This window comes from Trachinotus anak, unplaced genomic scaffold (assembly GCF_046630095.1).
Source record: "Trachinotus anak isolate AG129_WGS33_773 ecotype Australia unplaced genomic scaffold, CSIRO_AGI_Tana_v1 ptg000032l, whole genome shotgun sequence".
NCBI classification, from domain to species: domain Eukaryota; kingdom Metazoa; phylum Chordata; class Actinopteri; order Carangiformes; family Carangidae; genus Trachinotus; species Trachinotus anak.
In genome coordinates, this window is record NW_027273883.1 from 14899856 (window position 1) to 14925097 (window position 25242).

At 41.0% G+C, this 25242-nt stretch overlaps 1 protein-coding gene across 3 annotated transcripts; it reads left to right on the forward strand.

The window, feature by feature from the left end:
• The first annotated feature begins 2 nt into the window (after positions 1 to 2).
• Positions 3 to 24546, forward strand: chn2 (chimerin 2). 3 transcript variants are annotated; one of them, XM_071470003.1, is made up of 14 exons: positions 3 to 140; positions 2002 to 2078; positions 9855 to 9893; positions 11671 to 11726; positions 13391 to 13422; positions 13701 to 13814; positions 13974 to 14244; positions 19451 to 19534; positions 20502 to 20586; positions 21746 to 21919; positions 22143 to 22220; positions 22450 to 22587; positions 22681 to 22786; positions 23406 to 24546. In XM_071470003.1, the coding sequence occupies exons 5-14, from the start codon at positions 13391 to 13393 to the stop codon at positions 23575 to 23577; spliced, it is 1254 nt and encodes a 417-aa protein (XP_071326104.1). In that variant the 5' UTR covers positions 3 to 140; positions 2002 to 2078; positions 9855 to 9893; positions 11671 to 11726; the 3' UTR covers positions 23578 to 24546. The 3 variants fall into 3 exon arrangements, with proteins under 3 accessions (XP_071326104.1, XP_071326105.1, XP_071326103.1); XM_071470004.1 differs by having other exon boundaries at positions 21 to 202; XM_071470002.1 differs by lacking the exons at positions 3 to 140; positions 2002 to 2078 and adding an exon at positions 2931 to 3616.
• The last annotated feature ends 696 nt before the right edge of the window (positions 24547 to 25242 follow it).

The window sequence follows — 25242 nt, forward strand, 5'->3', positions numbered from 1 at the left end:
ACCACACGGTGAGGATTTAGCCCTCGGCGCGGTCTTGCAGGGAACCTCCGGCGTTTCAGCTAAATCGCGTACGCGGAAAGATGACTGTGGTTTTTGCTAATCCCGCTGCTGAAGACAGCCCCGTGTCAAAGTGTTGGGAGGTGAGAAGACGGTTCTTCTATAAACTACATAAAATACAAGTAGCAGCCGAGGTTGTGTCCAGGTAGGCGCTGTCGAGCATGTTGACAGGCAAGGCTTGCAATTAAGAAGGCTAGAAGGTGTGAAGGTTTGCATTTGGAGCCTGTAACATACTTATTATCATTTTATTCACTAATTTAAATGTACAAAATGTTACTTTAACTTTCCTGAACCTGTTTTTTTTTTACCCTGCACAGTGTGACGTCTCCAGAAAAAACGAAATGACAAAATGAAGGATTCTTAAAAACTAATAATTTACTTGATTTTTTTTCCTCAACATGTAATTGGCAGTAACATAGTAACTAAAAAAAAAGTAAAGTAAAAGCTCTGGTGCTGGTGACAAATCTTCGAATTGCTATTAAATGTTGCAAATTGATATATAATATAATATAATATATTATAAAATATGTAACAATACGTCTTTCTTATGGCAGACATTAACACTTGTCATAGCAGGAAAACCACAGGTGTTACTTATTACACTAATGATGACTCCATTTAATGTAAGGGCCCCATGAAGCCAAAACCAGACAAGGACGGAGCTGTTAACAATACAATCAACAGTGGCTTTGTTCTGTTCAAGTGTCTCAGTAAGCCATGGCAGGACCCTGAAACTGAAGCAGCTAATCAATCATCAGCCATTTATCAGTATTTACCCATATTCTTTTCCTGCTCATTGTGAAAGCGTTTTCTGTGAAGAGACACCTTCACAATAAGCAGAGCCTGTAACTGGGGAGACATAAGTAGAGCTTTTGTTATTTATGTGTTATATAAAATACTTGACTTAATAAAGGTCCGTAAGTGTCAAACAGCTCCAAACTCAGGAGGATCTTCAACAAACACCGTATCCCTGTGTATTTCAAACCCAGCAACACACTCAGACAGAGGCTGGTACACCCCAAGGACAGAACACCACACACCTGAAAAAAGCAATCTGGTGTATGCAGTCCAATGCAATGAGGAATGCAAAGACCTCTACATTGGAGAAACGAAACAACCACTGCATAAACGCATGGCCCAACACAGGAGAGCTAACTCCTCAGGCTTGGACTCTGCTGTCCACTTACATCTTAAGGAGAAAGCCCACTCCTTTGAGGACAGCAAGGTTCACATCCTGGACAGAGAGGACGGGTGGTTCGAAAGAGGAGTGAAAGAAGCCATCTATGTGAAAGTAGAGAAACCATCCCTCAACAGGGGAGGAGGACTCAGACACCACCTATCTCCAATTTACAATGCTGCCCTTTCATCCCTTCCCAGGAGATTCAACAATTTAACCTCTAAGAGAAACAACTGTTCACAAGTGGCACGTGACTCCAGCGACTGTCGTTACAACACAATAGGGCTCTAACGAAGTCGAAACCAACTCTCCACCGAGACAGTCGCTCTAACGACTGTCGTTGGCACATGGAGCACAAAGGGAACCAGTGACATCATCAGCCTTGTGAAAGCCCCTCCCAGAGGTTAAATACCTGGGTCTCCACACCAGATAGTTGGACCAGTCCCAGCCTGGTCAGGTGTGAGAAAGAACTGATGAAGCCTCTTGGATGAGAGGTGAAACGTCTTCCTAGACAAATAACCAAGTCCAGTTGCTTTCGATTTAAAACTCCTTTGAGATACTATGACCTGGACAAATGAGAATATTCACAGGCTCCTAACACAATTTTTTGTTTGTTTGTTTGTTTTTGTTTTGTTTTTGATTTTTTCTTTTTAGTATCCATGCTGTGATTTTTTTTTCGAGCTGCTCCAAAATGATATGACAGACACGTGGTTCATTAGATATGTGTATCGATATAAAATCACCGATCTAAAGTTGCTTAATTTCAGAGTGTGCTGTTGACACGCATGAAAGGAAGAAGCTACTCACAGCTTGGAAGAAAACTGTGGACAGCTCAGATGAACAGGTGAGGAGCTGGGGACTGCATCACGGTTGTCTGCTGCTTACAAAGCTGGCTACGGTGTATAATAGGGGATTTCACTTGTTTTTAAGTCTTGGTGGCAGCTTTAATACTTAGTGTATTTTACAGAAGCCAGTAAGACCTGAGGATAGTTATATTTTGAGGCAGTTTTGCATTGATTGACAGCTATCTCACACCTTGTCACGCTGCAGGGTTGTTACACACACGTCAAAGTGTCCTTGTGCAAAACACTGAATCCCTAACTTCCTCTGATGCTGCACCATCAGTGTGTGGATGTGTTTTGAATGTGTGTGTGATTGGGCAAACAAGACATACATTGTGAGGCACTTTGAGTGATTGATAGACCAGAAAACTGCTATATAAATGTAGACCAATTACCATTTACAGTTACCACACGCAGTACAACCACACTGTCTTATCTGCTGACCAGTGAACAGCTGAACTGGACTACTCAAGGGAGTGCTCTGCAGATTTATCCTGCCACTCTAGCAATCAAAGTGACAACCTTTTGGTGACTGATCAAGACGACAGAAATAACCAACCGTAGTTTTTCCCTCATAATCCCTCCTTACATCTCTTGCTTGGAGGGCCATGAGGAAGGCATACAGTGAAGGAAGCCAGATATCATACATTTTGAGTTGTGGGGAACTGCTGGCTGCAAAACTCCCCTTCTAAATCTGTAGAATAAAGTCACAGCCACTACATCCACATTTTTCTTTTGTCTGTGACCTCATTGGAAAGAGGGAAGCCCACTAGATGGCGCAGAAAACACAGAGATTCATTCTGGCTCTTTCAACGTAACATGACATGACATGACATCTGATGAAAACATGCAATGCCAGTGCTGGAGTAATGTGGTTTGGCCAGTTAGGCTTTGTTTGCATGAATCTCATTTGACTGTGGGATCCAAGAAGAAAGTAACGTCTGTTTTGGATTTTGCAAAAAGAACTAAAGCCAGTTGTTTTAGGCTTCCTTTGTAAGTCGGGACTGCTTACATCTGGCAACCCTGCTCCAAACTTCCACTTTAAGAAGGCGCGTCTACGCTGCAGTGTAGTGTGTTTATTACAGTCCTTAAAGTGGCACATGGAAACCACATCTGATTTCTGTATGGCACAAGAATCAAGACCTACACACTCTGTCTGTCCAGTATGACGAAAATGCTTTGAAGAAGCTGATCCACGTACACGATCCCGGAGCTCGTCCGACTATTTTTATCTGTGGCTGTGGCACCCACGGTGTATGCGGCAGCGTGAGCTCCCCACCAAGGCGCACAGCGAGCGAGAGGGGAAGGATCCGCGGATTCAGACAGACGGGTGGTGGGCTCCGGGCGAGACGAGACGTGAAATAGTCCCCGGTGCAGCCGTCAAAGGTGAAGCACATCGGGACGTGAGTGAAATGGACGCACCGCCGGGGACGAGCTGCAGGGAGCGCACCTTGGCCAAACGGGAGTAACCGAGCCGTGAAACGGGTTGGGATGGCAGCATCCAGTAACTCAAGCCTCTCAGGTTCATCTGTGTCCTCTGGTAAGAGTTCACTTGACCCAGACTCAGTCTAGACTCCGAGGCATTGCACTTAAGATGATATTAATAATAACAGTAATGATTATAATCACAATAATAATGCTTTTAAATAAGTTTATAATTGTGTCCTTTGAAATGTATGTTTTTATTTCTCTTAAACTTTTTTCATGATCTTGTATAAAGCCATCTCTTAGGCTGTAGGACCATCATTGACACCAGGAAATGTGGCACCTTTTTATTTCCTCATCTGCATCTCATATTCGCCTCGCAAACATTAAACAAATATTAAAGTAGCCTCCAGTCGCTGCAGTGATTTAGGATTAAGGATAATTGAAAAGCATCCCCATCTGTTATAACTAATGTGGTGGAAACATTAGTGGGAAAGGACGCCTTTCTTGTGCAGTGGGATTATAAGGTTGTGAGATGCACTCAGTAGCCTGTGACGTTGGGTTTGGATGTTATCATTAGATTGCCAATCATCTCCATAATTCCCTTATTGACTTTCCCCTTGGCTGGCTTTAAGGATTATGTTTGGCCTGTGTAGTCTACCATTTTCCAAAACACAGTAGCAGACTGGGATGTTTTCTGACACTGTGAAAATCCTAATACACTATGGTCCATTGACATAATACAGTTAATACTGCTACAGTGTTCACAAGACTCCAATTAAATCTCCTTTGCATATAATGAGCTATAGTTCAGCGATTAGCGCCTAATATTATCAGTTTGTTAAAAATTCAATTTCAGGCTTCAATTTTCACAGAATGAGAGGAGTAAGTGGGTTAGCAGCTGTTCAAACAAAACCCAGAATGAAACAGCAGCTCCATGCTTGTCTCTTTGTACAACCAATTCTGTGTTGATAAAACGTGTTGCTCATGTTTGCCAGGGTATAAAGTACAAACTCCACTATCACAATTGTTTTTTGTGTGGAAGCCCCACCAGCAATCAGAGGTGTGTGTGTGTGTGTGAGGCGTGAGAGAGGGACCGGCTGTTTATAATACAAGGTTCAGCACTTTGGTTTATATTTACTGTTTCTACCAATATTTTCTTTCTACCATGGAAAATTACATCTATAAAATGTACATAAAAATATACACTTTTGTGATGTTTTTTTCACTTACGAATGAGTAAAAATTAAAATTGATCACTGCATTGGCAAAGCTATATGTTTATTACAGGGTGAGGACATTTTATAGTATATGCAACATTTGTTTTACTTCTCTTTCTGCATCCCAACCACACCGCACAGTAGAGTCACATTTCCCAAGGTACTGCCCAATGGGAGGGACAGACGGTTGTTTCCAAGCTGATATAGCCTGTGGTGACCACATGCTTCACAAAGCATTATCTCATGTGTGCGTTTCAGAAAGCAGTGGATTTACTGTTTGACCACTGCTGCTTTAAGAGGAAAGTCTTTTCTTTCTGTGGCATTGGAGGGTTGTCATTACTGTTGGGCTCTCAATATAATTATCAGAGGTTACAAGCTGCGCTGCTGCCAGGGATGGAGTGGTTGTCACAAGGGTATTATTATTTTCATGCAGAGCTCTTTGGCAGTCAGACACAACATTTGAATAATCTTGTCTATGAGGCATATGACTCAAAAATGAATGTAGGCTCAATTTCTGCTCCATATTAGGTCGTCTGTTCTGGCTGCAAGCAAAGTGCTCTTGGTGTAATTATTTCAGCTGCTTCTAATGATACGTCTATCTAGTACTCCTGCTTTGAGACTGTTGTTTGGGGGAGAGTGTGTAAATAAAGATCATCTAACTTCTCTGTGTGAACAAGGTGTCACTGATGGCAGTGTTTTGTGCTGAGTACTGATCTATTACCACTATGGTAATGCTAATGACATGATGGAAGCAAACATTGATTTATGTATGTACCTCCTGTAAATCTTTGAAATAAAACAATGGTATGTACGCTAACTGCCTTATAGTGTGTAAACTGCATTATATACACATATTCTATAACTACAAACTTAATACACTGGTATTTTTTTAAGGCAAGCATTTTTTAAGGACTGCAACATGATTGCAACATACATGTTGCAATCTCTTCCTCTCCCTGCAAAGATACTTTCTGGCCACTCGTCTTGATCAGAGATTCTTACACATTCTTGGCACGGCTGGGCATGGAAGCATGTACTGTACCAGCAGCATACCATTTGCTAGACGGCTCCGGGAAATAAAGCTTTGAAAATAAATTGAGGGAAGGAGCATGAGAGTATGCCTTCTGCTCCAGGCCTTAAATGACAAAATTGGTCAGGGAGGCAGAATTACCGCCATGTATTACAGAGAGGCTGTCTGCTCAACACCATGCTGCACATGTTTCTGGCAAATGCTGCATTTCACCTCAAACTCTTTCCATTAGCTCTATTTCTTGTCCTTCCCAGTGTAAATCGTGTAGGACTAGAATTGTGTCATGTATAATGGCTTAGTCAAATTATCTGCATGTTTTACAGCATCAGCAAGGGAGCAAGTTAGTCTCCCAAGTAATTCAGCCCATTAATTACAACAACTGTCTCTTTCAGTGACACAAGGAAATGTCAGAAATTGGATCACCAAATTACACTTTCCCCCATTTAAACTCACCTACGGTTCTTGTTAACAGCAAAACATACAGTTTCACTGAGGGTGCACAGCCCAGCAGCGCACCACAAATAACACACTCCAGAGGCACCCTCATACTTGTCACATGTTATCTGGTCAATGCTAAGACTGTGTTGAAATGCTTGTTTTGGACCAGTGTAATACACAGATGGTCTCCCTGCTGCAGCTCTTGCTGCATCCCACTGACTCTCTGTGTGTGTTGTGTGGGTGTCTGTGTGTGTCTGTGTTTGTTTATGTGAGTGTCTGTATGTATCTGTGGCACTGCTGCACTCAAATGTGTTATTTCTTTATATACTTAATGTATGTGAATGTGTATGTTTAGGCTATCATTTTTATCAAATAGCCACATCATGCATAGCTACACATTTGCAATATCACAAGACTCTACAGGACATTACGAACATTTCATATTATTTGAAACATTTGTAGGTCTAGGAAGGGCTTTGAAGGGAAGGGCTCCTGTTTCCAGGAAACTAAATATTGAAAAAGAGCAAACAACAGTTAAGTACTCATAACAGTACGGACAAATCAGTGTAGAATCATCTAAATCATGTACATATAGTGATTGCAGGTTAAATTAAAAGCAATCCAGTGACCTGGGAAATTAAAATGTTTTCATCCCTGTGAATTTCTTCAGTTCTGGCAGGACAGAGGACAGAATACACATAACAAACATGGTAAAAATGCTGGAGGTGAAATTTATGGTTGTGGTGCAGTTAAGCTTAGACATCATCATCATCATTATCACTGCTTTGTCAAGGTCACGATAAGATCAGATAAATTGTCAGTAGAATCAGGAATCACAAAGGACACACTGGCAGCATGAAATGAAAGAAAAGATGAGAAGATTGGAGATGCACCAACACAAAAAACTCATTCATACCAGCCCCAGTGCAGATGAGCGGTGCACCGGGACCATGGAAACATAGGACATACTGTAAAACTGAAATCCACAAGACTTGTGGTAAATACTTGGTCTTACTGTTTTTTAAGGAGACTGTCTCATGTCCACCATTATAAACCTTTAAATTTAATAAGGTGATAGTGAAAACAGTGGGGTTTTAAAATGTCTGTGTCCTGTTTGAGAGCTTTTCTTTTTATCATAAAAGGCTCGAAACTTGTTGAACTGTTGTCAGCCTTTGACTCAGTGCACCTCCACATAAGTCATTGTTTTATGTGCTGAAGTTGAATATTTTTTTGCATCACACAGACTCTGGATGCAGACTTAATCTCAAGGGATAAAAGTCTTGATCTTCATTCATCACATATTCTCTTTGTCACCAAAGCAAATACCCACCGGTAATTATTTTATTGAATGCCTCTGACTGGTGAGTAATGGAGGGCAACACAATTAATAGCTGTTTCTTTGGGGGGACGAGCCTTCTGGCTGCTCCAGAATCTTAAATTCTCCCTGATCATCAGGCACCACACAAACTCTGAGCTACTTATAAATTCTTTTTGATGTTCTTTGGATTTCTGTGCGTGTTTATGTGCGCGTGTGTGTGCTTGTGTGTTCAGTTGAGAGGGGGCATGCACAGCAGTGTAGCTCAATGTATTTGCACGCGTGTACATTTCTGCAAGTGTGCCAATGTTTGCATCAGGACCGACCCTTAAGAGCTCCATTTTCTGGGCCGAAGCTGCAGCAGAATTCCAGACTGAAATGCCATTCGTCATTAAAAAGAATCAGATTGAAAAGGGAATATTTGGCAGCCAACCAGATGAAATCACATTCTTTAAACAAGCCGCAGTGGAATAAATCTTTCAGATTGTTGCCCGTGCAATACACAGTGACAAAGCTTCATCATTAGGACAATACATTTTCCATGACAGCTTGGCCACACATCAGCAAACACAGCCTGAAGGCTATATAGTTGTATTTAAAGGTTGCCGTTCTGTGGAGGGCATTAGTGAAAACATTTACCTTTAAAAAAATCCACTTCAGTTGAGCTACTTTTTCATCATTTGCATAATTATTCAGCTTTTAAATATATGTACCTATCTTGTCTTTCCTCTGGAATACATTTAGCGTATTGAAAAGTAACTGTGCTGTTATGAGAAGCAATGATGAGCTTTTTGTAAGTTTAATAATGTTGCAACCAACCTCTACTCAAACTCTCCCGCAGTGAGCAGAGAAAACAGCATGAAGGAAAACCTCTGACTGATTGCCTCCACCCTAAGCCGTCAGTTAAACAGATGAAAATAGAACAAGATTATACAGAGACCTTAGTGATACCTCTTTAACACTTGTGCCATTTATGTTTCACAATTTCTCTGCCTCGTCAGTGCCCACATCCAACAAGTGCTCACTAGTTTTCATTAAATCATTCCTTTCCCCTCTCAGGTGTGTTTCATCTCCTTCCCTCTAGCCAGAGGGGTGTGGTGCAAATGTGCTGATGAGTGCAAAGGAATGTTTAAAATGAACAACATGAGTCTTCTGGACCAACATGATCCACTATTCACACAGTCAGTTGAATCTCTCAGCAGTGGCACTGGGAGTTTAATGAGGGATATTACATTTCACATTCATCTGTGAGGCAGTTGAATGATTTTGTATCATAGCAGCTATTTTGTGCATTTGCCGTGTAGCATCATCTGACTGTGTGGCAGCTATAGACCACCGTTAGCATGCTGGCCTACTGAGCATGCAGTACACACAGTAACTTTTAAATCAACTGGTCTGTAAATGGGTCAAAACCTGTTGTGAAATTACTGAATTGCTGTGTAAAATCTCATCATCTTCTCAAGGTTCACTCTTGACCTTGGAAACAGGAGCTTGACAAAAAAAAAAAAAAAAGAACTCAACAAACGGTCTATTTTATTTGCCCTGTCCAAATGTTTTAAACACTTCTCGTGGCCTTCCTCAACATACAGAGTTGCTGTGCTGTGAGATGTGGATAAGTGAGTAAATGCCAGTAAGAATACGTTGAACCATTTGTGTCATAAGGGCCGGACATTTTAATACATCACTGACAGTGTTGTACAGCAGAAAATTTTACCATATTTTTGACTCGTTTAGTGACACGTTTTATTACAAGTCATTACTTTACCGAGCAGGTACTACAGTGAATTATCAGTTGCTACAGGGCATTTACTTCATCACCACTCTGCTCTTTTTAGGCTAATATACTGTAACAGCACACTCCATCATATATTCCAGGAATGTGTTCATGTAATCATAAATCAACCATTACATTTCCCGGAGGTAAGTCTTGTTCTGAGAGCTTAAATGTAAATTGTGTTTACTTCGCTTAATTTTGATTGGTCAATTTGTCTCTTGTCTCAGAATAGAGATGTTATGTTTTCAGGCGGCCTGCCGCTGGGTAATATAGATCAGGTGTGTGGCGGCACGATGTTTAGCGAAACGAGCAGATACCTGATTGTCCTTGAAGCAGAGACACTGATTAGAAGTGCATTCACTGGTGCATCTCAAGAGGCCGCTGCACAGTGTGAAGCCATATGCATAATCATAACAGAGAGATAAACAACAGTGACACAACCACGGTGAGGGGCTCATAGTCAGTCAACTGGGAAAAGGATCGGAATGGAAATTTTATAAAGAGAAATCAGGGCACAGTCTATTTACACCACTGTGAGTCTATAACAAAAACCTGCTTTATTTTTGTGTTTTACAGACCCTGAGGATTACCAACCGCCCATATGGAAGTCCTACTGTGAGTAATTAATTCCTTTTATGTGCTGATTAGCAATGTTTTAACCTGACGTTGCCCTTTAGTGTGTTTCTTTAAATAACAGCACATTTATTTGTGATCTATGAAAAACAAAGAGACATTTTTCTATACTTGGAGGAATTGGGTCTTGTTGTGCAATTAGATATACTGCAGGTTTTAAAATGCTGTGTACACATTCACAAAAGGCCCACACTCCAACACGTTCGCCCACACAGCACATTCACACATGCACGAATGCAAAGCAGCACATCCCTGATCCCTGAGTAAAATAGGTTACCATCACCCAGGAAAACAAGATTTTCTACCTGCAGAGAGGCTCAGCTGAAATGGGGTCCTCAGAACACCCACCTCATTATACAGTGTTTTTGCCAAGTGGGAGGAAATGGGTTTGCTCCTCAGAATATATGTGAAGCATTTGTTAAAACTGAGCACAAATCATTTCGGCTGGAAACTCTGTGTCTGTCCCTAAAGTGATTACATTTTGTTTAACCAGTTGCAGTTCATAGCCTTTATATGCACTTTTCCTGCAATTACTGCAAATGTCTCATATGTATAATTTTCCCATAATAATAATGCTTAGTTTCTGAAGTCGCGCATCTACTCCTGACTCGTCTGGTCCTATGTTGAGGTATTTTTAGAGCTCACTGTGTCCCTGGAATGGATGATGTCCAGATCTTGCTCTGGTTGGCTTGAATCAGCCTGACAAAACATGAAAATGTCAGGAGTCAGGACATTTTCACAGTCAGGAGTCTTCCTTTCCCTGCCTGGAGAATCTGCTGCAGTGAAGACTTAGCTCAACCTCATGCAGTGATTTTCTATGCTGTAGTACAGGTTGTTAGTAAAGAGGACACTGCTGTAAGTCTTCAGTTCTCAGCTGCATCTCAAAAGGTATAGACATAGACTGCCAAACTGTGTCTAGGAGCAAGTGTATTACAGTATATAAACAGTTAAACCTGTTTTTCTGTTATTATTGCAGGATTTTTATACAGAGGCTTGTATGGAAATGTGGCAGTTTGTCAAACACAAGAGAAACTCTATTCCTAGACACACAGAGGATTAAAAAATTGGACATGAAGAACGAAACCACACTTAGCTACTGATTCCTCTGTGGTGGTAATATTTTTGTCCTGACAGACATCCAGTTCTGGGAAACAGCAAAAACAGGAGCAGCATTTTGGCTTCCTTTACTTTTTAATGACTAATCATAATGTTCCAATTCTGTGAGGCTGCTGAGGTGTTTGTGGTGATTACTCTGCCTGCCGCAAATCCCTCAGTCCCGTTCTCACTTTGCTTCACTGATTTACTTCCAATTCTCCCAATACTTAAAGTAGCTCTAATACACAGAACCATAGATTTGCAGCATGCATGTATTCTGTTTCTGTTTCTGAGTGTAAGTTCTTTTGCTTTGGAGTTAAAAGGGGTAGTGTACAGTTATCAGTGCACAACAGGTCTGAATTAACAAAAGAATTGCAGATATATGCTTAACCTTGCATATGTAAGCTAATAGTTCCTTTTATATTTTATTACCTTTTGCACTGAGTCAAAGCTATGCAAGTGGAGATATTGTTTTATGTCCAGGATAGCCGTTTGTATGAAAGCTGCATTGCGACATTTAGTTTCCTTCATCTTTAAGTGTTGTTGAGGTTGTTATTTTGGCAACAAATCTACAATACATATGTAATTACAACTTGCACCGTGCTGTGTACATAACTCAGAAGGGCAGACGGCCTTAAATAACATGCATATATTTCTCTAACAGTGTACCAGCTACAGCAGGAAGCCCCGAGACCAAAGAGGATCACATGTCCTCGGGAGGTCAGTACATTCATAAATCTGTATACAATAGGCTACTGTATGAGGCTAAATGATTGATTCAACATTTTTATTAACTATTTACTTTGTAAAATATGAAAAAAGGTGTGTCTTTGCATAGCCCAAAGTCCAAACAGAGGAAATCTGTAATACCTCATATTTGAGGAGCTAGAAGCAGCAATTGTTGTATTTTCTTTAAAAAAAATTACCTCAACAGTTAAAGCATTATCAGAATAGTTATTCATTAGTTTTGTCAACTAGCTAGTTGATTAACTGATGTCAGCACTATGGTTGTGAATGATTAAAATTATTAACACAAACTCACAAAATGTCACACAACAATTAAGAAGAAAAAGGTTCTGATGGGAAATACAGTCTTAGGAGCCAGCCCCATCCTGTGATGAGGGATAGGTTTTAAACAGCCTTAAAGTTAGGCACCTTAGCAAACTGAACCACCTGTTCGCCTCATTTACTTCTTTTCCCCTTGCCTTAAAACACAGTCTACCAGACTGCACCTTGCAAAATCAGTTTTCACTCTCATGTTTTAGCCTGGAAAACATCCACTAAGAAATGATTGAGCCTGGCAGCTGGAAGCCAGACCAATCAGTAACCTATGAGGAGTGACTCAAACTCCCACACCTTCATGAGCAATTGTTTAAACTGACTGGTGTGCTGGAGTTACCAAATTAAATGTTATCCTCCAGCTGCATGGTTTAGTCTTTGCCTTTAATGTATTTAGGGATGTATTTTGCATATGTGTGAATAGTTTGAGTGTTCATATGGACACCTGACTATAGTTTTAAGACAGATTTAGAAACTTTAATAATTCACAGCAAGAACAGTTACACGTAAAGTACCTCAGTGTAAGCAGTAAGAACACTCTGGACAGGCAGCACACACTTTATCCCCTCAGCTACGTGAATATAAAGCTAATGGAACAAGTTGCTATACTTGTTACTGCCCTCAATGAGAGAACTGTCAATCCTCTATTGTATAGTGCACCAGAAATGATGCCTGTCTCATCCCATTTTGAGTCTTGCCACACTATGATAGGCAAAGTGAAAGTGGTTGGCTGGCTAAGTGAGATTAGTGGCTGCCCATTACTTCAAAGTACAAAATGACGTTTGACATATTACCAGAGTGTTCCCATAAAACGATTATGATCCTAACTGTGAATTTTAAGAGATTTTACACTGTACATCTGTAGTGGTCTTGCCCACTGTCTTTGTATAGAAAGGGGGTCTCGATAATGAAATTGTTTGTAATTCATTATCCTCTGTCGGAATTGTAATGCTGATGTTTGATGTTGTTTTACATCATGTTCAGAAAGAAAAATGTCTTTCAGCCATATACTGTGCAAGATTTGTAATGCAGACACACTGTGCACACTGCTGTGACACAGTAACACACTAAATATTAATTCTTTGCAGCTGCCCATCCATCACCAGCTGTTTTCTCAGACTGCCTCTTATTCATCTCCACACTCTGTGATTTGGCTTTATGGTTTGGTAGCTGCAAATAGACGCAGGGGCATAGATGGAGATAATCTGTCCTGTGGTGTACAATCCACTATCTTTCACACAGGCTGTAATAACAATTTGCAAAGCCATTTAATTGAGCTTTCATATCATGTTGCTCCAGCCAATATTTCTTCTTCTGGTTTCCAGATGGAGAGCAGACCCAAATACTATGGCAGAGAGTGAGTGTAACTTAATTACTGTCATTTTTTATGCCTTTTTTTTTTTTCAAATATTGTTGGGCAGTAAATGGTTTTATTTATCATTATTGCCTGGCATCAGATGTGCTTAGGGTTTAAGTGGGTGTGTATTTTATGTGTGTGTGTCTATTGCTTTGATAAGACGCTCAATATAAGCCTGAGCTTCCAAAATAGAAATCTTTGTATGTTTGAGGATAAAATTACATTGGAGGAAGAGTTATACTCACTATTTATTTATTTCTTCTTTTTAAAAAAAATAGATTTCATGGTATCATCTCTCGAGAATATGCAGATGAGCTGCTGGCGGGAGTAGAGGGTGCTTACCTCATCAGGGAGAGCCAAAGACAGCCAGGGACTCACACCTTGGCCTTAAGGTACTAACACATCAGTATGCAGCACAGAATCCCAGAAAGGTCATCCCCTTCAGCAGCCCAGAGCTCACTCCATCTCTACCTTTCTCAACAAATTCAACCTCTGCTTATTTCAACTCTCTCTGTATTTAAGCACATTGTCATCCATATATCTAAATCCAGGTTTGGGCACCAGACCCTCAACTACAGATTGTTCTATGACGGGAAACACTTTGTTGGAGAGAAGAGGTTCGAGTCAGTCCATGACCTGGTGACGGACGCCCTCATCACTCTATACATCGAGACCAAGGCAGCGGAGTACATCGCCAAAATGACCACTAACCCCATCTACGAGCATCTCGGTTACACCTCCCTACTCAAGGATAAGATGGTGCACAGGCTGAGTCGTGCACGCACAGAACCACGCAGGGTCACCTTCCAGAAAGATAACAGGGTGAGCTTTATGAATGCTTATGTCACCAGGAACATATAACTTCTCAAGTTTTGTGTACTAAGGGGTTCTATAATGAGTGGGAAGACTGTTTGTCAGCTCACAACTTACGTCTGCTGAAGTTGAACAAGATACTGCTTCACAGACCTGCTTTCTATTAAAGCTGCAACAAGTCCGTAAATCATTATTCAGGCATTGATAGACTACTGAATGAAAACAATTATTATAACCAATTGATTGAGTAATGATTAATCAAGCAAATTCCCTTTTTTATGTTGTTTCATATCGTTTTAAATTGAATAAATTTTTTGACTGTTGGTGGGACAAAACAGTTTAAAGATGACACCTTGGGATTACCTTTAATTGTGAGCATTTTTTACAATTTTACAAATGACTAAACTCGTTAACTGATTGTTGATTGATCAGTGATGACAATAATTGTCATCCTTGGAGAGAGAAACCTTCAAAAAGAGAACACTCATTTATATTTACAGCAGGGCCGAAACAGTCGATTAATCGAGTAGTTGATCAACAAAAAGTAATCAGTGGAATCTTTGGGTTTTTGGGCTGATGGTCAGATAAAACAAGACATGTTAAGATTCGACCTTGAACTCTGTGGGTAACTGTGAAGGATGTTGTGCATTGTTTCATAGAGCAAATGATTAATCAAAAAAAAAGTTTAATTGATAATGATAATCATTAGCTGCAGTCCTAGTTTGAAGGTATGTATTATAAAGAACTCTATGCTATATGCATTATTAAAACTACTTCCTTGAAATTGACAAACTGGACTTGTTCACTAAAAACCATTTACATTTCATTCATTGAAATGTTCTTTTTTAATTTAATTATCCAAAGATTGTCTGAAACTTTAAACTTTGATACTAAGCCAGAATTATTTCATGATTCTTTTTCTGAAGCAACACATCTTGTTTAAAAAGTTGGCTCATCATCTCAGTACGTGCAAATTATCTTGTACATTTCTGCAAGCCCCTTGATAGATATATAGAATACCATGATTTTGATCTGCTTCCATGCTACTGAGCTTCTCCAGTACAACTTTCATTAGCATGCCTCTGAGAGGACACATCGTCCTATGAGTGAGACATACATTATCCCTGTAGCCCCTGGGTGTGTTCACTGCTACCATGCTTCATTGCCTCATCTTAAAGGTAATGATGACCAAGGGGACTGGGACTTTGCTCTGCCCGCTGTGCATATCAGACGCACGGATCTTGGGTGAGACACATTACACGTTGTATTGATTGGCACTCCTGAGCTGTTGTTGGACTGAAGTCTGTGAATGATTTATCAATGAGGAACAAGGAAAGTCTGTTTTGTGACTGGAGAAAAATTCAAAGTATCCCTCCACTAGATGGCAATCTTAACTTGTTTCCTCCTCTCCTTTTGCCTCTAAGAATCATGGCAAGCTCCGTTTATTAACAGATACTAGTATTTTCATGGTCTCTTCTGCGTTGGAGATTTCAGTAGCTGTATCTTTAATGTGTCTCTTAGCTTGAAGACAAGGTTTATCGCTATAGAAATTCTTTGTCTTCAAAATGTCAACCGAGAATTTGTCAGTTTGACAGTCAATCACTGACAGACACTTGACAGCCCTGTCAGCAGGAGCATCAGTTGCAGTATTAATATCATCAGTCTTCAGTTTGGTCTGTGTAACCTGAGACATGAGCCATTAATGCAGCACTTTTGACCTAATGGCCATCGGTCAGTCAGTCCATTGACTTATTGTAGTTTTAAATACTACTACAGATGCCACTGCCAACCTCTAGGAAGCAGGAGAACTGCCCTCTGAGACATACAGGCTAGCCTATGTTTGCTTAACACACAGTGCTTTATTGAACAGTGTCAAGAAGTGTTGCTCTTTGTTTGATTTGCAGCTATGATATTTGAAATTTCATGGACTGCAGGCTCCAATAACCTCCCTACAGCATTTAGCAAGTAAAACTGGAGCACGTCATTCGCTGAATGTCAGATTGTCAGTTATCTAGGCGCTTTTGGAAAACTGACTCAAATTCCTGCCAAGTTTTATACATGAGGATCTGACTCAGTGACAGCTATGATGATGGCAGGCTTTGTCAGCCAGCGACTGAAAGGACTGAGAGGAAAACAGTTTTCTGTCTGCGCGACTATTACGTGTCCAGGAAGCAGAGACCTGGCCTTGATGGCTCGAATCTGTGGCTGCTTTTTGAACTTCATGTTTAGCAATTACACAGCCACACCCTGAGGCTTTACAGCCACAGTAGCTTCACTGTATGGTCAGCATTCACATGTATTTACTCTGTGTTAGGTTGATACCTCCATATTTACCATGACTGTAAATTCTTCTGTAATTGAAATACTCCCAGAAGGTGAGAGGGGGTACTTGACACGACCTGTAGATCAACCTCCTGAGTTTCCTTCTCTTTGCATGTGCAGGAATTTGCTCAGTGGCCAAAACCTCTGCCACATTTGTCCTGATACTCACCACGCTGGTTTAATCTCAGCGGGGCTCTTGACAGACTGGTCTGCTTGCATTCCCTGGAAAGATTTCCAAGAAATTGTCCTGTTATTTGTTAAGATAATTATCTGTTCTCTCCCTAGAATTTCTTGCTATAAAAATGCAAAAACTAACTATTTAAGTTCTTAACTTTAAAATATAAAACTGTTCCTCACACAGCATTGTAAGTGCATGTTTATTTTCAGTGTTCCTACTGAAGACAAAAGTGAAAACTTCCTCCATTTTTGAATAATGGACGATATCTTTGACTACTATATCCTTCATAGTATGTCTATTTTAATGCCTCCACGCTGGCAACAGCTAGGGCTGTGTTTTCAGGTTGTCTGTCTGTCCGTCCATACGCCCATCCATACGTCTAATCCTCGTGAACACGATATCTCAGTAGCCCCTTGAGGGAATTTTTTCAAGTATGGCACAAACATTCACTTGGACTCCGAGAATAACTGATTAAATTTTGGTGGTCAAAGGTCAAAAGTCAAGGTCAATGTGACCTCACAAAACACATTTTTGGCTATAACTCAGGAATTCATACACTAATTATGACACAATCTAACATATATGTTCAATAGGATAAAATGATGTAGTGATGACATTTTATATCCAAATGGTCAAAGGTCAACTTCACTGTGACATTATAATGTTCTGCAAAAACACTTCTGGCCATTATTCAGTGCTGTAACTATCAGTTCTATAAGCTCTGTCCTAGTTCTGTTTGTCAGAGATGTTGTTAGGGCCGTTTTGTTTGGGATGTGGATAGTTGTATCTTGCTGTTTTACTGTGTCAGTACCCACTGTGCTGTTTTCCCATGATTCCAAGTGCTCACTCACAACACAGTCCACTCAGCTGTACTCTCACAAAGCCTTGCGGGAATAAAAGAGCCAAAGCCACTGAAAAGAAAGCAGAGCTTGTTGTGTGACCACCTTTTGTGTCCTTTCTTCCAAGCTCTTCTTTAAGAGACAAGAAGCCATCTGCCTGCAGACAAAGAGCGGAGCCCTCGTCTCCCTCCCTCCCACCGCCCAAGTCTAAAATATCTTAGAGAGGTCTATTCCTCATCTGTCCCCTCAGACTAAGCTGTAGAGCCAAATTCTATGGTATGGTATGTGTAGGTCTTTTCAAAGAATGTCAAACACAATGACAAATATCTTCACCTGTCCTGTCACTCTTCAGCTACCAGCCAGTTAACTGTTGCCCTCAGACATTGGAGACAAAAAAAACCAGGATGGTACAAAAAAGGCCCACAGCAGTTTTTTACTTTGCATCTGTGTGTGTGAGCTGCCAATCCTTTTATTTTATCTCAGCTTTGCAGTTGCCCTTTAGGGTCTTTTACTCTCCAACTCACCACTCTGCTTTTGCTCCAGCTCTATATCATGCAAATCCAATCCAAAATTTCAATAAATCAGCTCAACCTTACATCTTTTGGTTTTGTGAAAAAAGCTCTTTGACATAAACTCTCATATATTTGTTACTTGACATGGCTTATGATGTGTAGTTTGGGTTTCTGTCAGTGTTCAGTGCCTCGCTCTAGAGCTGCATGATTAATTAGAGGAGCACAAAACCTTGTGGTGCTGCTTACTGGTTGTTTATAGGCAGAGCTAATAGGGACAAATTCAGCATGAACATAGCAACAGCCCCCCACTGGCAAAATACTATATGGCTGCAGACCTGCAAATGAGCTTCATATAGGATTTTACTTGGATTTGGGCACTGTGGGATTATTCCCTGTGTGAGGATTATTGCAGTAATCCCTCCCAATCCCAGTTGATGGTCTGCCTCTGCTGGCCCTCTGAGACAAATGATTGTGATTGGCGTGAGTAGTCTGCAGTCAGAGTGTCTGGAAGATCCAGTCTGGACAACAGTGTGGGGAATTCCACCAGCCGAGGTCAAGATCTGCTTGAATTACGAAGACACAGCCTCAGCTCTGTCAGGCCAGAGAGTCTTGAGCCTGTCTTTGAGCAGGCGAGTGAACTGGTGAGGAGACCCAGTGCTGACTGAGAGCTGCTGGCAGAAGAGTGTTATCTCCAGTTAAGTGAAGTGGAGTGTATCCGGAAGGCAGCTTGCTAATGGGAGTGTGTTCTGTGCTATAAAGAGGGCGTCTGCACTATTGATTCTGCTTTACAGAGCTGTTGAGCTGTGTGAAGTGGTCCTGACAGCACCCGCCCGCCCTCACTCTCAACCTCCTGGCCCCTCCTCATCAGGACCCTGTTCTCTCTCTCTCTTTCCTTTCTGGGCGTGTGAAAGAGGGCCATTGTGTCAGGCACACTCCTGCCCTCAGGCCGCCCCTACCGGTCCTGTTCCCCTTGCTCTTCTTGCTCTCTGCTGCCACTGGATTCAGACCAGATGCCGAGTCAACCCCGTGCTGGCTGTCATCAGTCCCCCTCCTGGGTCAGAGAGGAGTGGAGTGTAGCTGCCGCCTCTGCTCTGGGCTGTTGCCGGCAGCGTCTGCTGCACACCACCCACATATCTTCTCTGCATCGTTCCCCAGAGGAGACTGAGAGTCTGTGGGACCCTGACCAGTCGAGCATGGAGGCTGAAGAAAACAGAGGAGGTTTAGGAGGAGATCTGATTACCCACAAGGCTAAAAGACAGGAGCGAAAGCGTCAGGAGCTGCTGGCTTTGGCTCTGGGAGTCAAACTGGGGAGTAAGGGGACTCTTCTGTGGAAGCCTATTAAACTATTGGCCTCCTGTCCACAGATCTCCTCTCCTCTGGTGCGACGGAGTGCCTTGAAAGACACAACCGAGAAGCAGTGCTCCTACGAGAAGATCCACAACTTCAAGGTGAGCAGCTTTTTTATTAAGAAAGGTTGGATGGCTTCTGACACCTTTACATTAATACATTTTCAGCAGGTCTCTATTATGTCTCAGTATTTTGCATAGGTTAAGTACTCCGTTAGAGAGATGAATTTAGCCTGCCTCAGATGTTCGCCTGTCCTTTCATAGACCATAGTGTCTGTTGTTTTGATGAGAACACATGCAGCTGACACCCATATGCACTGAGGGGAAATAATGGATACACTACACCACAGCCCATTAACAGCAGATCACATTGATTAGCATTGACTTTAAAGCTTTTAGGTCCATTTTTGTTTTATGCTGCTGAGTTGTAAAAACAGTTATAGAGTTGAAAAGTATTGTACAGTTTTCTCTCAGTCAGGGTGTGATTGCATTGTACTTTGTGGGATGTACAGTAGAGTTATGGTCCTCTAAATATACAAAAGAGAATTTATGGATTCTTTGCCTCTAGGCACCTCAACATTCTTGCAATTGTATCTTGGGTTTCAGTTAACAGGCAAGCTGTAATGACCCCCAGCTTTTTCCCTGCTTCCCCTTTCAAAAAGAACAAAAAACTTCCACTCACCACCTGCCATATGCCCTCTTCACTCATCAGTGTACTACTACCTATTCAAAGTCCCAATGAAGGTGTATATGTGCACGTGCATGCAGGTGTGGCCCCATTTGCCATCCTGTCTGTGTTTTTAGGGTGCACAGTGGGTGTACATCTGTTATTTTGACTTGCAGGCTTCCCTGCATGTATCCGATTGCCCAGGAGCAGATGCCAGACACATTATAGTAAATCCTTTAATCTGCCTTGTATATACAAATGCTCTCATTTGGCCAGGGGTCCCATCCACTGTAGCGTGGGATCACAACGTAATCTCTATCCACCACATCAAAAGGGAGGTTTCACAGCAGTGACTTGCAATGTGTGTTTGTGTGTTTGTAACCATGGCGTCTCTAACTCCAGGTACATACCTTTCGAGGGCCGCACTGGTGCGAGTACTGTGCCAACTTCATGTGGGGCCTGATCGCCCAGGGTGTCCGCTGCTCAGGTAACTATACACTCCCAACATCAAAATTCCATGTCATGGATTATACAAGGAAAGTCATGTATGTCATGGATTACACAAGTAGTGTATGATCCACGGTTAACACTGTCCTGCCGCACATGTTCCAGTTGCATAATCCTGCCGAAAATGTTTTCTATTTGTGTGTGTGTTTGAATTGGTGGTTCGATTATGTCTTGTTTTATGGTTATTTTCCTTTTTTCCTGTTACATCTGTGACAAACAAGTTGACGTATTTTCTAATTCCCCTATAACTGGACTCTGTGCAACGAAATTCCACGTGATACAGTGTGCTGACAGCAGTTACATCAAAATGGTTTCAAAATAAAATACATACATGTTATCTAACTATGACAAAATGCAGGTCAAACACAGGTCAAATGTAGTGTAATTGTTGACCAAATATAGCAGCAGAACTAAGACTGATGACATATTAGAGCTCTGTCGGGTTTTCAAAGCTTCCATGGTCACAAGGTTTGTTCACTGCACAGACACAGTCCTGAAGCCGATGTGCATACTGCTGGACTAAGTTGCTTTCTCCCTAAACAGAGTGTTTGTTGTGAGGCATTTGCCATGCTGATAAGCCAGAGGCAAACACTGGTATCATCAGACACCTCATGTGCTATGGAAAACAGGAAAGACTTCTTTGTCCTCTCTCACTCCCTCTCAAGCCTCTATTTTTTTTTTCTTATCTCCTGCTAAACTCTCTCTGCGAGCACTGACTGAGAGTGAGGACCCCAATCAGCAAACGAGCAGTAAAAACATCTTTGTGATGAACGATTTCAGTCGGACACCCCGGTCTTCAAGTATGGCCCCCTCAAAACCTTCATTCCAGGCTGTGCTGCTACACAAGCAGGCGCACTTCTCACACACACACTGTGCTCTTGCCAGCTGTCCAGCAGGCTCTGAGCAACTAAAACTACAACAAGAGCCCCCGCCCACGCTGCCATGTTTGCTGTTATCTACCTCTGGCGCAGTGCACTGAGACAGCTTAGCAGTCACTGTGCTGGCTGACAGTACAGTTTATCACTGACTCTGGGAAACCTTTTCAAACTGCTGTCTTTATCCTGCTGTGATGGTTGTGTCATCATCAGTCTGAGGATAATCTCTCTCTCTCTCTGTTTATCTCACTCTTGCTCTGCTAGATTGCGGACTGAATGTACACAAACAGTGCTCCAAACTGGTTCCAAGCGACTGCCAGCCGGACCTGCGCAGGATAAAGAAAGTGTTTAGCTGTGACCTCACCACGCTTGTCAAAGCTCATAACACAACGCGACCCATGGTGGTGGACATGTGTATTCGGGAGATAGAGCTGAGAGGTAGAATGCAACTAGTCAGTCATCACATTAAACCCCATCAATCACTTTACAGAAGGGAAAGTACGAGTATGAGGACTGACTTGTAAATTCTTAACTCTAATATTGAATCATTCTGCAGTTACTAGTTTACAGTGATTAGAAATGTTCTTGATGCTTTTGTTGGACAAGAGGCCTAAATTTTTCAAAAGGACAAAAAAGTCACAAGTCCAATTTTCTGTTGCAGGTATGAAATCTGAAGGTCTCTACCGCGTGTCTGGCTTCTCAGAGCACATAGAGGATGTGAGGCTTGCCTTTGATCGAGGTTTGTAGACATCAGATTTCTTTGCCCTGGGGTCTAGTTCTCTGAGGTTTTAGTTCACAGGTTTATCATTTTGAATAAGAAGCTTGTTTCAGCTGCAGTGCGTCACAAAATGGTACGGTCTGTTATTTTGTGACACGCAGTACATACTCACATCCAGCTTTTATTCAAAATTGTATCCAAATTTAAAATTACATGTCAGTCATACATTTTTTTTATTTCTCATCAACAGATGGAGAAAAGGCAGACATTAGTGCCAATGCCTATGCAGACATCAACATCATTGCTGGTGCTTTGAAGCTCTACTTAAGAGACCTCCCCATTCCAGTCATTACATTTGACTTGTACTCCAAATTTATTCAAGCTGCAAGTAAGACCTCCTCTCTCTGTAATTCCATATTGTTACTGCGTTGGTATTGCTCTGCTGTGCTCTGATACTAATCGTTCTACTAATGCGATGTAGAAATTCCAAATGCTGAATCCAGACTGGAGGCCGTCCACGAGGGTTTGTTGCAGCTCCCCCCAGCCCACTATGAGACGTTACGATACCTGATGGCTCACCTCAAGAGGTTAATTCATACACAGATCATTTATATTTGTCATTATGACCATAAATCCCATCAAAATGAATTGATCCAACTACATGTCCAACAGCTATTAAAAACACCTAAATGAGTCACACCGTGATATGATATGATATGTTTCTTCATTATTATGAACATGGGCACTGTAGTTTATTTTGAGTTAATCCCACATACATGATTTTGCTGCCAGAAATACTCACTTGAGTACCAACCGTGTAATAATCTGTGGCTGAAGACAGTCAACAGCTATGCAAAAAAGTGACAGAGTGTGGCTGTTCGCTAGGAAATCATTTTGCCTCTTTATTTGAAATCTGGTTATAAGGATTTGTGTCATATGGACAAAATGCCACAGAAAGAGTATGACAGTTGAAAAAGTATAAAGAGACAGCCTAACGCATTACTACTTTTGGTTTTTTTTTTAATATGATTTGTTGAAAAGACTAGACTTTACAGAATAACACCAGCCCTTGTCCTTGATTTTAATATTCTCGAGGTGAATTACCACATGACTTGGAAAAAGAAAAGGCGAAATAAAATATTTCAACACATTTCCATTTTTTGTTATTTTGCCTGATCTCTCTCTCTCTCTTTTTATATTTTACAGGGTGACAATGTTCGAAAAGGACAATTTAATGAGTGCTGAGAACCTGGGGATTGTCTTTGGTCCAACGCTTATGCAGCCACCGGAGCAGAATGCCTTGACAACCCTGAATGACATGAGACAGCAGAAACTAGTGATGCAGCTGATGATAGAGCATGAAGATGTCTTATTCTAAGGACTGAGACATGCAGGGCTTACAACAGACACAAAGGACAATTATTTATTCTGTCAAAGAGGAAATTCAAGCCACCTTAATTCTAATGAAGTTTCAGAATAGTTTGTAACCAAATTGACCTTGGGATGCTTCTTTCTCGCATGACTGTTTTAGCTGAAGTTGGTTTAGTGTTGACATTGTCTTGTAACTGTAAGTTTTGGGTTTCCATACTCAGCCAGGACCATCATTTTTATATTAGGGAATGATCCAGTATTTGTAACTATCTACAGCACTGTTCCCTCCTCGCTTTAATTTGAAGACTGTCACTACCTGGTGTAGACTCAGTCATGATGACAGCACTGTGTCATATCTGCTCCCGGCAGATTGTCAATCATTTGAGCCTGGTGCTGTGTAAACGAAGCCTCAGCAGCAGCCAACTTTAGGCTCCCACATGAAGTGTGCATAGTTTGATTTTTGTGGGAATGTTGGTTAAAAATATAATGAAACAATGTGGGTCCTTTCATTGTATATAAAATCAGATCATGTAATGATCAATATTTTAACTGTGTGTTCTAAAAAAATGAGATGAGACAATTGGGCGCTCATGAAGCACTTTTTTGCAACAAGTGTAAAGATTTATTTTGTAAAGATGTTTATTTTTGTCTTTTACTCTGCATCATGTTCTGTCACAATAATATATACTGTTGAGAATGATGTTTGTCGAATCGATGTCTAAAAACAAAACAGTTCACAAGAGAAAAGAAGAGTCGGGAGAACGACAGTTTGTGGATCAACCATTTTGATTTATAATGTCTTCAGTGTTATGTGATGAATACACAGGTGGTTAAATACTGGTCATTAATTCACATGTCATTTTGCAGACTGCACCACATGAGCAAAACTCTTCTACAGATATTGTTCGCCAGTTTTTGCAGAAGTTGTGTTTACGTTCTGTAATTTGAAATTTTTCAAGTAAAAAATAAGATTATGGCCTTTTTTTTCTCTGTTTTTCTTGCCAGTAACATGGTTCGGTGCTGCAGTATTTGCCATTCACTTCACAGTGCCATAGAAGTTCATAGTCATACTGAAGCTGTGCCGAACATGTTTCTTTCACACTTGATTTGATGCAATTATTTAATCCTTTCTACAAATCCATTTTGTCAAAATGTATTTTTGTGACGGTTGCAGTTAAAAATGTAATTTATCAAATGATGATTTATTAAAGGATGTAAAACTTCAGTTTAAAGTGATGTGACCTCAAAACATTTATCCGACCACAAACCAACATTTCTCAAAATGTTGGTTTTCATTTTTCTCAGAAATGTAACATGATCTCAGGTCACTGTGGTAGCAAGAAAAGTGATTCAAACCTTTGCCAGTGATGACTGGTTGAAGCATGCAGAACAATGAATCACGGTTATGTGGTTAACTTTTTTTTTTTAATCTTGTGACAGCTATTGCCGAATCCTTGCCAGGTGTTTTACCCAGAATACCTTATCTCTTATTCAATCTCTGCCTTGCTTTATATCCTTCTCATTTGTCCAGTTTTACCTGTAGGTGTCAACACGGTGGAATTTTACTGGATACTATACAAGCTGAAGTGTTGGGAAAAAAAACAGTGGTGCTCTTGAGGAGACATATTTGCACCAGTGTTCATACATGGTGGTCACTTTCTCTGAAATCTGC